At 52.8% G+C, this 12,713-nt stretch overlaps 1 protein-coding gene across 6 annotated transcripts in view; it reads left to right on the top strand.

The window, feature by feature from the left end:
- Window positions 1-12,713, top strand: part of LRRK1 (leucine rich repeat kinase 1) — a 134,832-nt gene that overhangs the window by 94,881 nt on the left and 27,238 nt on the right. For all 6 annotated transcript variants that reach the window (XM_005221726.5, XM_024981743.2, XM_005221724.5 and 3 more), the window contains 9 exons: window positions 1,651-1,780; window positions 2,864-2,976; window positions 3,345-3,559; window positions 6,146-6,310; window positions 6,815-6,987; window positions 7,628-7,748; window positions 8,129-8,288; window positions 8,685-8,961; window positions 12,084-12,255. In XM_005221726.5, coding sequence (XP_005221783.1) covers window positions 1,651-1,780; window positions 2,864-2,976; window positions 3,345-3,559; window positions 6,146-6,310; window positions 6,815-6,987; window positions 7,628-7,748; window positions 8,129-8,288; window positions 8,685-8,961; window positions 12,084-12,255 — 1,526 coding nt within the window. The remainder of the gene's footprint in view (window positions 1-1,650; window positions 1,781-2,863; window positions 2,977-3,344; window positions 3,560-6,145; window positions 6,311-6,814; window positions 6,988-7,627; window positions 7,749-8,128; window positions 8,289-8,684; window positions 8,962-12,083; window positions 12,256-12,713) is intronic.

Raw genomic sequence — 12,713 nt, 5'->3', positions numbered from 1 at the left:
GCAAATTTGATGTAATTTTAATAGGAACCTCAAAACCAGCATAATTACTGAAATCACTTAAATGTACTAGAGAGTTGACTTGTTCCTTGGAAGCATAAAAACCAAGTCCACATTATTATTTTTCAGTTAACTGGCTTTTTTCAATTGAAGAAGTAATAAATGCATTAATATACGGTAAACAGAATTTCTGAACTGCACCCAAGGGTGTGGAGTGAATGGTCAGTCTTCCAGTGTTACCAAACTGAACTCGGGTCCACTCACCCGTGTCCAGCAAAGACCACGTAGCGACGCTGGGTCGTGGCGAAGGCAAGTGCAGCGTTTATTGCAGGTGCCTGTCTAGGCAAGCAAGCTGTCCAGGCAGCTAGTGCTCATGGGCTTGAACTCCCCAAAGGTTCTCAGGGAAAGGTTTCTAAAGACAGGGCGAGGGAGGGGGATTGCGGGGGGTGGGAGCAGCTCACGGACATTCACCTGACTGATTGGTGGTGAGGCCGTCGGGAGTCAGCATCCACTTTGTGGTTCCGACCAGTCTGGGGTCTACGTGCTTGTCTACAGCACGCAGTTAACTGCTTCCACCTGCCGGGGGTCTCAGACTGCAAAACAGCTTGAAATATTCATGACTCAGAATATTCTCTATAGCCCTTGAGGAGGAACTAAAGCTCCTTGACTTTGTTTAATGGATGAATTATTATTATTTTGGCTTGCTTGGCTGTTTTCCTTTGTTTCTGTACTTTCTCAACTTCTCTGATGAAAAGTACTCTTTTAAGCTGGGGAAGCCTAGAAGGCCCCAGTTTTTCTACAGACAAGAGGCGAGCAGAGGACGTGGGGTTGGGGTGGGCTATTCTGGGAAAGCCCCATAGGGTCCTGCTCAGTTACACCAGTGATCTTCTCCAGAGAGAACTACGGAACTTAACGTGTCTGTGGTAGCAATTGCATTTGTGTCTGACATACACTGTAACACATATGTAATGTATGTATTTGTAGTGTATATACACATGGTGATAACATGTAACATGTATACACATTAATGTGTGTGGTATATGTGTGCATGTATATAACATGTGCATGCACATAACTTCATGTAACAAAAGTAAGCATGTAGGCATGTGTGTTGTGTACACATGCACATAGCACCATATAGCGTGCATAATTATGCACACATGCATATAACATATCTAAGTGCATGGGGGGCTGCTTTTTCACATGTCTGTACACTTTTTATGGTACACAAATTTAGGCTTCTAGATATCTGCTTCCACACCTTGCTTTTTTGATTTACCAGTATCTCTTGTGTATCTCCTCATACCTATACATGTAGACCCACCCCGTGCTTTGTAATAATTGTATAGAATCCCATTATTCATTTAACCAACTCCTTGTGGGTGGACATACAAGCTGTCTTCTACCTTTGTTACTGCAAACTGTGCCACTGAGCGTCCTTGTTCTCACATCTTTGCCACACATGCTAGGATGTCCGTAGGACCATTTCCTAGAGTTGGAATCCCTGGGTCGGTGAGATGAGCACCTCATTCTGATAGATTTGTCAAGATACCCTCTAGAGGTTATACCAGTGCATGCACCCACCTGGCCTCCATGCTGTCATGGCCCAGAATTCTCTTCCAATGTACAGTCTGCTTCACCATTTCTTTGCAGCGTGTGTACTTGAATTTCCCGCCTTCCTAAGTGAGTCTTTGGAAGTCCTCTGTCTGAACGACAACCACCTGGATGCAGTCCCGCCCTCAGTTTGCCTACTGAAGAGCTTATCAGAACTCTACTTGGGGAAGTAAGTACACAGCCAGTGCCGCTGCACCGGCCCTTCAGCCCAGGAAGCAGAATGTCCTTGTGTGAACCATCCAAGGACACGGGAGCCAGGGAGACATTATCTACATACCAAGAAGCAGCAGTTGGATTTTCAGAGCCCGACTTAGTCAAAGAGGTAGGGGAGGGGGAGGTAGGGGTAGCTGTGCAAGGACGTCTTCCTTGCTATTTCACTCATTTGTAATGGGAAGAGCGGCTCAATCATCCATCCTTTCATTCACTGAGTATCTACTGCTCAATAGTGCCGAAGGATTCAGACAGTGTGCAAAATAATTCAGGCTACGTTGCCTTGTCTCAAAGAGGTAGCGATCATCTTTATGACAGTGTAATTAATTGAAGAGATGGGGAAGTTGGGGGAGGGACCCTGTTCTAACCCATGGGGATTTGCAGAAGACAGAGCTGCCATTGTAGCACTGGCTTCCCAGGGGAAAAGGCTTTGGAAAAGCATGCGTGTTCAGTTGCACAGTCTGATTCTTTGCAGCTCCATGGACTGTTGCCCGCCAGGTTCCTCTGTCCATGGAATTTTCTAGGCGAGAATACTGGAGTGGCTTGCCTTTTCCTGCTCCAGGGGATCTTCCCAACCCAGGGATTGAACCTGCGTTTCTTGCATCTCCTGCATTGGCAGGCAGGTTCTTTACCACTGGTGCCACTTGGAAAGTCTTTGGAATTAGTATTTAAATGAAACACTTGAAATCAGGGCCCAAGATATTTGGTTTGGGATACAGATTGTCAGTGGCCCCCACAGGCCCTGGAGGCTGACAGGCTGCTGTGTGCGTGTTCTCCTGCAGTGTGTGCGTGTGTTCTCCCGTGGTGCGTGCGCATGTTCTCCCACGGTGTGTGCGTGTGTTCTCCTGCGGTGTGTGTGCGTGTTCTCCCGCAGTGTGTGCGTGTGTTCTCCCGCAGTGTGTGCGTGTGTTCTCCTGCGGTGTGTGTGCGTGTTCTCCCGTGGTGTGTGTGTGTGTTCTCCTGTGGTGTGTGTTCTCCCATGGTGTGTATGTGTGTTCTCCTGTGGTGTGTGTGTGCTCCCATGGTGTGTTTATGCCCTCAGCAATCCTAGCCTCCGAGAGCTCCCTCCTGAGCTGGGGCAGCTGGGGAACCTCTGGCAGTTGGACATTGAAGACCTGAATATCATCAACGTGCCTGCAGAGATCAGAAAAGAAGGTAGGGCTTCCTCAGCATCACAAGCCCCGCCTCCCAGGGAAAGATGCTCAAGTCTAGCTGCTAAGGACCTGGAGTAGACACTCCTGGGGACCCGTGGAGCCTCCATCCAGCTCCCACATTTGGGAAGATGCTGCCAAGTTCTCCAGAACTAGGATGCTGTCTTTAGGTCCCTGACTTTTAGATTTCACTTTTGGGGTGAATTGTATCACACCTTCTCTCCATAGACCCAAAAGTCTTCTCAGTTCATCCCATTAGAATACACAGAAGGTGCTCCTTCATTCAGGACTTTGTTTCTCAAGAACTGTGAGTGTGTTCCCTGCTCTGTGTCAGCAGCAGCATCTCCTTTGCCCCGCTGTGGTTTTGCACAGGCCCCAAAGCAATGCTGTCTTACCTGCGTGCTCAGCTGCGGAAAGCAGAGAAGTGCAAGCAGATGAAGATGATCATCGTGGGTCCGCCGCGTCAGGGCAAGTCCACCCTCCTGGAGATCTTACAGACGGGGAGGGCCCCCCAGGTGGTACACAGCGAGGCCACCATCAGGACCACCAAGTGGGAGCTGCAGAGGCCGGCTGGCTCGAGAGCCAAGGTCAAGGATGATTGGCGTGCAGAGTCCCTGTGGGAGGGAGGGTGCGCTCAGGGCCCCGGCTTCCTCCTCTCCAGAGAGCCCAGGACTTTCTGTGCCCAGTGTCTGAGTCCCAGGATATTTGCAAGAGTCGTCATGTACTGTTTCAAACCAGCTCCTGCCAAGGACAGTGAATCGTCTCTTAAATGTCCTTGTATTTTTTCTCTTATAGCTGAGCTGAGGTTCCAGGCCAGTGGTTCCAGGCCTGGCTGACAGTTAGACTTCTTTGATGAGCTTTTAAAGATCACAGTGCCCAGGCCTCATCAGCTCTAACCCCAAGGACTGTGATTCAGACAGCCTGGGACAGGGCCCTTCCCCATGGTGGAGAATGAACTACCACTATAGAAGTGAGACACACCAGTACCTACCCCTAGCAGGAAGGCCGAGAAGGCAGCCCCGGAACAAAGGCCCTGTCCTCCTTGACACCTGCTTTCACCCCAAGTTCTGAAAAGTCCAGTTTCTAAACCCTATTTTAAATGAGTCCTTCAATGAACCTGTTAATCATCCTGTTTTCCATTCAGTATGAGACAGATGAAAGCAAGAATTGTCTTACACTTGAATCAGAGAAGGGAGCCTGTTTTATCCCAGCCCAAGGGATGGGCACGTGCCAGTGATGCCTCCCTTACCTGTTGCTGTGTTTATGGTATACACGTGGCCACACAGGGACACAGACACAAGGAGTTTATTTGTGGAAAATAAACTCAGCAGCCTTGAGGCCAGAGGCTGCGTGATGTTCCCCATGGCCTGGAAACCAATTTTGTTGCAGAGTCTTTCATACAAAATCACTTCGCAAGTCAAGGAAATCCAATTTGAGTCATTAGGCATTTAAGCTGAATGTCTATTTTTTTATAACTTAAAAAATCTCTTTCATTGGAAGATAATTGCTTTACAATGTTTTGGTTTCTGCCATATGTCAATCAGTCATAACTGTGTTTGTGTGTGTGTGTATATATATATATATATATATATATCCTCTCCCACTTGAGCCTCCCTCCACCACCCCTCTAGGTCACACAGAATACCAAGTTGGGCTCCTTGTGTTATGGAAAGTCCCCAAAAATCTAGCAATAAAACTACCATGAAAAGTGAAAATGAAGGTCGCTAAGTCGTATCCAACTCTTTGAGACCCTATGGACCATACAGTCCATGGAATTCTCCAGGCCAAAATACTTTCCCTTCTCTAGGGGATCTTCCCAACCCAGGGATCGAGCCCAGGTCTTCCACATTGCAGGTGGATTCTTTACCAGCTGAGCCATGAGGGAAGCCCATCCCAGCAATCCCACTACTGGGCCTATACCCTGAGGAAACCACCATTCAAAAAGATACATATACCCCAAAGTTCACTGCAGCACTGTTTACAATAGCCAGGGCATGGATGCAACCTAGATGTCCGTCAGCAGATGAATGGATAAAGAACTTGTGACACATATACACAATGGACTATTACTTAGCCCATAAAAAGGAATGAATCTGAGTCAGTTGTAGTGAGGTGGGTGAATGTAGATACGGACTCGGAAACTAGTTCTCTGGAGAGTGGAGATCTTCCCACTAGGGCCGGAACAGTGGAATAATTAACACCAGCACGTCCCCCTTCCCAAGAAAACCCCAGAAGTGAACCTAGGTAACGCATGTCCAAAGGTTTTTGAAAGTAACCAGAATCTCTGGATTCTCTCCTACTTTTTTGAGCTGTTATTCTGTGTCGCTTTTTTCCAGCTGTTCTTCAGCAAATAGCTGTCTTGAGGTTTGAGGAGTGACCGCCCCCCGCCCCCCACCACTTCCTTTCTGCCATCATTCACGTTTCCGCCTACCCTTTTCAGTGAAGGACAACCACCTGATCTTGTGAATGCTCAGTTCTGTAACTCTCTGTGTGGCCGGGCCTTAAGCCAGCTTAGAACAGCTGTCCATTTTCATCTTTTTTTACCGAAAAAGCCGGTCAGCACGCTGTTTTGGAGGCCAACCTGCATCATGGTGGGAATGATTCTTTGCCACCAAGAAGCGCAGCTCGGGCCAGACTCTGACCTCATAGCGCTATACAGAAACCTCCGTTCACACAGCCTTCCCCCGAAGCCCCGCAGCTGACCTGTTAGCGTGCTCCGTCAGGGCCCTGTGCCACCGCCCTCTGGCCGGTGCGTCTGCGTGGCCTTGCCCGCGCTCAGACGGAGCGTCAGTCTTGCTATGATTGCTGCCAGAAGCCTCAGGCTCCTCTGACAGGCGTCCCCTCACCTCCCGCACCTCAGACGGATACAGACAGCACCCTCCTGTGCTCCACAGATGCCCCCGCCCGAGGGAGCCAGCCGTCCATCCCCCACTGCTCCCGCAGCAGGAGATAGAACCCCCCAGAGCCCACCTCTGTCCCTGCTGCTGGACCCCCTTCTGTCCCTCAGACGGCTGGTCACTGAGACACACAGTAGAGTGGGCGGTGATTTTCTGCAGCTGCGCCTTTTCCAGACCCCCGTGTGCGACGTGCTGAGGGATCAGTTCTCTCAGAGGGACTGGCTAACGCCCTGGTTGCTAAAGTGTCTCCCTGTCGCTGCCCTGTTGCTCAAGTAGGTTGAGTCTGTGGAGTTCACCGTCTGGGACATCGGCGGCCCCGCCAGCATGGCCACGGTCAACCAGTGCTTCTTCACAGACAAGGCCCTGTACGTGGTGGTCTGGAACCTGGCTCTGGGGGAGGAGGCCGTGGCCAGCCTTCAGTTCTGGCTGCTCAACATCGAGGTGAGGGGGCCCCCGCCCTCCAGCCTTCAGTCCTCAGGACGTCGCAGGTGCCCAAGCACTTCTCAGGGGTGGGGTGGGGCACAGAAGACGGGTAGGGAGACCCAGGGTGCGCTTAGCTGCACTGTCACGGAGGCCCTAGGATCACAGATCGCCGTGAAACGCAGCCTTCTGTCCCTCCTCCGCTACATGGTTGATGGTGCCCTTGTCCTTTGCTGCTTCCTTCGGTGTAAGAGCCCCGCATCTTGGACCCAGGAGGGGAACAGGGCTCTCCTCCTGCAGTGGAAAGTTGATGTGGGCCAGGAGGTGGGGTGCGGTCTGAAGGAATCAGAGGTAGAGACCCCAGGGAAGAGTCGAGGGCCCTCACACACCCCTGGCGTGCAGCAGGCCCTCGAAGTTTACAGAGAGGAGTTCAGGGGCGCCGGCTGAGGGTTGTGGGCGTCCGGGGTTGACACACCCACCGCCCAGGGGACTGTTCCCATCCTCAGCCCAGACTCTCTCTTGCAGGCCAAGGCCCCAAATGCTGTGGTGCTGGTGGTGGGAACACATCTGGACTTAATTGAAACCAAATTCCGCGTGGAGAGGATCGCCACTCTGCGCGCCTACGTGCTGGCCCTCTGCCGCTCGCCCTCTGGGTCCAGGGCCACCGGCTTCCCGGACATCACGTGTAAACACCTGCAGTGAGTGTCCCACGGCATCCTGTGCACCCAGCCTCTCGGGGCTGTGGCTGCCCGCCCCTCGCTGTCCGTCTCTCCAGAGACAGCTGCTCTGCCCACAGGGGGCTCCCGAAGGGGGGCTTTGATCCTCTGGAGCCCCGTCCAGGGTGAAGTGTGGCAGCTTCAGCCTGAGCAAGATGAGGCGCTGCCCGAGGACCTGCAGGGCAGGGCCTGGAGACGCTGTCTGAACTTCCCGTCTGGGTCTCCCCACCGCCACGCTCAGCACTGTGTGCGCGGCCCCAGTGGCACCAGCAAACAGGAGCTCACACACCACCCAGCACACTGTTGGTCTCTGAGCAACAACAGCCCCCAGGCGTGGCCCTGGGCCGCCTGTTGGGTCCGAGTGGTCTTGAGGGCTGGGATGGGCAAGGGTGCCGCGGAGGGGTGACATGGGCACACTGGAAAGACTGAGGCGCCACACCATGGTCCCCCAGCTCCGTGCCCTGCACCGCGTCAGGCCTCAGTATGTCTCTGTGTCTGTCTGTCATGAGCTTTCTCAACTTGCCGGTATTTGGGATGGAACCTTTGGGAAAACAGAGACCCTGCCGTGCTGATCAGAGAGGGGGGTCTGGTGAGTGTGCACGCTTCGTTTTTGTACCCACAGCGAACTCTCCTGTAAGAGCTTGGAAGGTCAGGAAGGGCTGCGGCAGCTCATTTTCCAGGTCACGTGCAACATGAAGGACGTGGGCAGCACCATCGGCTGTCAGCGACTTGCAGGGAGGCTGGTAAGTACCTCTCATCCCCTGGAAGTGGGGAAGCTGGTGGGTTCCCCTCATCCCCAGGAAGCAGGGAAGCTGGTGGGTATGCCTCATTCCCAGGAAGCTAGTGGGTACCCCTCATTCCCAGGAAGCAGGAGGCTGGTGGGTTCCCCTCACCCCCTGGAAGCCAGAAGGGCCCGCTCTCTGCCTGTCAGGGGGTCTGCACCTCCCTCTCCCCCCTGCCCTGAGGCACATTGCTGTGCACGCTGTGGATCAGGCCCTGAGGCCCCTCTGTGAGCGGTTTCTAGAGGTGGGGTCCGTGGCAGAGACAGCCCACCTGCCCGGTCTTCAGGAGGCGGGCGGGCGGCCCCAAGCCCCGAGGGCCCAGCCTTGCCCTCCCGCCCCAGATCCCCAGGAGCTACTTGAGCCTCCAGGAGGCTGTGCTAGCAGAGAAGCAGCACCGCAGCCTGAGTGACGATGTGCAGTACCTGACAGACCGGCAGCTAGAGCAGCTGGTGGACCAGATGCCCTGCAGCGACATCCAGGACTACGAGGACCTGCAGTCTGGTGGGCAGCAGCGAGGGTGGGCTGGGCGGGCGGGCCGCAAGGGCTCAGATGGGTGCCAGCAGGCACAGCCATGGGCGGGGTCCTGGGGAGGGGCACCCAGACTTTTCATTGCTCTGCGTGTGTTTTCAAATGACGGCAAAGACTTCAGCTATCGATTTGGGGTGGCAAATCCATTTTAACGTGTATGCAGATTTGCACAGATGGAATGCATGAATTATGGAGGTCAGTACGTTGGCCTCTTGAGAACCTGTGAGGAGGTAGCTGACTGCTGCAAAGGGCCCCATGTGTTGGGAGCTTCCTAAGAAGAATCTGTGGCCTGGCCCCCCTAGGAGGAGGTCACCCAGAGCCCCTTCTGCCCTTTGTTTGACACTGCCCTCTCCTCTCCTCCCCGGGCAGCCATCAGCTTCCTCATTGAAACGGGCTCCCTGCTGCACTTCCCGGACACCAGCCACGGCCTGAGGAACCTCTACTTCCTCGACCCCATCTGGCTGTCCGAGTGTCTGCAGAGGATCTTCAACATCAAGGGCTCTCGGTCAGTGGCCAAGAATGGGGTGATCAGAGCCGAGGACCTTCGGCTGCTGCTGGTTGGTACGGGCTTCACGAAGCAGACAGAAGAGCAGTACTTCCAGTTCCTGGCCAAATTTGAGATCGCCCTGCCCGTCGCCAATGACAGGTGAGGCGACGGACTGGGCCGAGCCGGCTGTTCCCCGCAGGAGGGAATTAAGGCCGGGGCCCCTGGTGGCCTGACAAGGTTTCCAAGGATGGGACCTCACAGCAGCTGCCTGCCTGGGCTGGGGCAGGGTGGTCGGGCTCAGCCGGTCCCGGCTGGCTGCTTCTCCCTGTGCCTTGGGTGTCTCTGTTCAGAGGGTTCAAAGAAACCCATTTATTGGAAAGGCGTAGGAAAACATGTAAGCATGGCAGTGGCCTTAAAAGTAGCTTTGGGGAGTTCATGCTTTGGGCGGTTGATTGGTTGATCAGGGCTGAGGACCTTCAGCTGCTGCTGGTTGGCACGGGCTTCACGAAGTGTGCATGCTAACCATCTAGCCCAGTTTCAAAATGCAGGGAGGGCAAGGACTCGAGGGGCATGTGGGTTCAATCTAACAAAGCTCTGGCTTCGTTCTCAGGGCCTCCTTTCTCTACTTCAGTTTCAGCCGTTTCCTGGGTCTGATGCTGATGTTGACCATGAGGCAGTAGCCAGGATGCCAAATCTCCAGACCCTTTTGATGTCTGTCTTGGAACACAGCACCACCGGCCCCTTAACCCCAGAGCTCCAGGGGAACACCCTCTGGACTCTCAGGGGGCTGGCCTGGCCCCTGTGTGGCCAGCCGAACAATTCCATCAGCACCAACTGGGTCTCTTGGGAGCCAACTCTAGGCCATCTCTGCCTGAGCTCCCACCCACATTTCCACTTGGTCTAATGACTGTGGGAGGGGCCTCAGTCCTTCCTGCTTTAGCCCCACGGGGACCAAGAGTGAGTCCTAAAAAGAGAAACCCTAAAGAGGAATTCAGAATCCACATGACCCCTCACATCCTGGCCAGGGTGTGTCCTTGACTTTGGCCCTTGGTAAAGCAGCCTGTGAGTTTACAGCATTGGCGGAATTTGACAGTTTTGTGATTATTTTATCAACAGGTTAGAGGAATGCGGAAATACTCTCACTCTGTAAAAGCAACTGCCTCTTTTTTTCCTCATATGTAAAATAGAAATAATACAATCACCTACTAGTATTATAGTCAATGTGAGGATTAAATCAGAGAGTACATATAAACTATGAAACGTTATCTCTTGCACCTTTGAGCTTCCAGGACATCAAGGATTATCAGTGCTGTTATTGTTACTATCTTTGCGTTAAGTACTCATAGTCAGTGGTGTCTAGTTCCATCTAAAGTCAGGAGTGTCTGAGCATTATATCTACCTCTAAGTGTAGATATAATGGGTCCCTTGTACCCCAGAGACAAGGAGTTTCAGCTGTTTGCACCATAAGCTTTTATATGATCAACAAAAACAAAGGCATTTGCTGCTCCTTTTAGAGCATGGCTTTCAACCTGCAGTCCCTGGGAAAACCTTCCAAGGTTTCTAAACCTCTCTCTACACTTCAGAGTTTTTGTGCTTCTTCCAGGCAGGGATGCACTGGCTCTCAGCACTTGGGGAAGGCTCCGGCCCAACTGCTGAGACAGCCTCAGGGATGTATCATGGACTGGCTCCGCCGTAGTGCAAACCCCATGCAGTGCCCAGGTCTTTGTGGCTTTCTAGTCGGCAGGCACATGAAGAACTCCCCTCTTAGTTCCCCAAGCCCACACCTTTGGCAGCCCTGCCCTGTTAGCGGTTGCTCTCAAGCCAGTGCCAGTGGTTTCGCCCAGGGCTCTGCTCACGTTGAGAGGGGCTTCCTTTGCCCATCAGTTTAAACCTCTTAACTTGCCATGCTGACTTTTAAGTCATCTGTACCTTCAAAAATATTGAACACCTGCTGTGTGTGCCGCATGCTGGGGCACCTGGGTACAGAGCGTGCCCCCTCCCTCAGGGCACGCCGGCCACATAGAAAGAATCGGGAAGTCCCAGGGCACAGCCAAGGAGGGGGTCCCATGCACCCAAGCTGAACATGACGTAGGCAGAAGAAGCAGGCTAGATCTCACTGGGCGCTGACAACGGCCTCCTGTTTGAGGTCAGAGAGATAAAGAAGGACTTCTCAGAACTGAAAGGCATGTGCCAGAGAATTCCTGGCTGTGGACAGAGGCATTCCAGCTGGGGTCGTTGACAAGGTCCTTTGGGCCAAGACCTATAATGGCTGCAAAGGACCGAAACCTCACCATCTGTCCCCCTTGGACCTCACCATCTGTCCCCTTGGACCTCACCTACACAGCCACTGTCTGTCCTCTAACCCTGCAAGGCTGGCATCCCCATTCTTCCGCCATCAAGGAAGCAAAATGGCAATGGGATAGGGCCGTGTGCTGAAGACACCCTGGGTACTCCACCCCCAGGCTGTCTTTGAATTTTCCTCCTACAGTATTTTCAGGGATTCCTTTCAGAAAGTCCTAAAGACATTTTATAGGACCTAAACTGATGGAATTTTAGAGGATTAGGAGAACTGAAGGCAAGGCTTTAAGGACACACCCAAGGCTCTGCCCAAGGCTACCTTAGCTCCTCCAGCACACACAGAAGATGCTGGTTTTCAGGGAATTATTGGAGGGACCTCCCTCGTTTCAGCTCATTGCAAATGATCACAGTCGTGAACAGCTCACTGACACTGTGATGAGTAAGAGTGCTCTTATAAAACATCATTCTTTTGCACAAAGAGCCTCATTAGAAATGTCAAGGTAATTGTGTTGTCTCAACTGGCCAAGAACAATAAGTAGCTTCTAAAGCCAAAGACGTTTCTCTGACCCCGATATCTTGTGCTTGGAACTGTGCAGCTGTATTTGTTTTTCCTTCACCATCGAAGTTAATTTTAAGTGACTCCCCAATCGCAACCCGGTTTACAGAGAACCAACTGTGATTTGTTGTGTCTGTGTTTATGACCACAGATGTTTTCACGTCTTCCCTCGCCATGTTCTAGTCTCTATCTTAGAGACTTCAACAAACTGATTCGCTATGCCTATCTTCGTTTTCTCTTGGAGTATTTATGCTTACCATATAAACTACCCCCTCTTTCTAAAAATGGTTCCAAAGGCCCTGGGAGGAAGGCACCCAGCAACCTGAGCTGTTTCAGCAGATCCCGCCCCAGGCCAGGCTGTCTGCAGGGGTCAGAGCCCCACAGCAGAGCTCAGGCCCCAGTTCACCAGCCCCCTTTGGTGTTTCAGCTATCTCCTGCCACATCTCCTTCCATCCAAACCGGGCCTGGACACCCACGGCATGCGGCACCCCACAGCCAACACCATTCAGAGAGTGTTTAAGATGAGCTTCGTCCCGGTTGGCTTCTGGCAGCGGTTTATAGCCCGGATGCTGATCAGCTTGGCTGAGATGGACCTCCAGGTATTGTGTTTTCTGCATAGAGCACTATTTGCTTGCAGGCCAAGCACCTGCGGCCATGCTCTGGTGGGAGTCGGGGGAGGGAGATACCCTTTGCTGGAGGAGCCTGACTGAAGACCTTTCCTGCAGCAGAACTGCTGGCTTAGGGTCCGGACCCTGGTACAGCACGGCTGCCTCCTATCCTGTGGGCCACAGACCCACTTGAGTCATTCTGTGAATGCCAAATCAGCACCCAGTTGGCTTGGGCAGACTATCCCATGAGGAGCAGTGGTTTCAGTCTTACCGACGTCCACATTCCCTGGCTCCGTGGCTGTGGACCGGGACTCACAATCTGCTTATCCAGACACTGACCTTGAGTATGCTGCTGCTCAGGGGTGAGGCCGGGAGAATCATGGTTTTGCCATTCAGGCTGTGACTGAACTCCCCTGGGGACCTCTTAATAGGCACAGACCAACAAGTCA

The sequence above is a fragment of the Bos taurus genome, chromosome 21 (assembly GCF_002263795.3).
Source record: "Bos taurus isolate L1 Dominette 01449 registration number 42190680 breed Hereford chromosome 21, ARS-UCD2.0, whole genome shotgun sequence".
NCBI classification, from domain to species: Eukaryota; Metazoa; Chordata; class Mammalia; order Artiodactyla; family Bovidae; genus Bos; species Bos taurus.
Note: the sequence above shows the minus strand (reverse complement) of the source record. Positions and strands in the feature narration are given on the sequence as shown.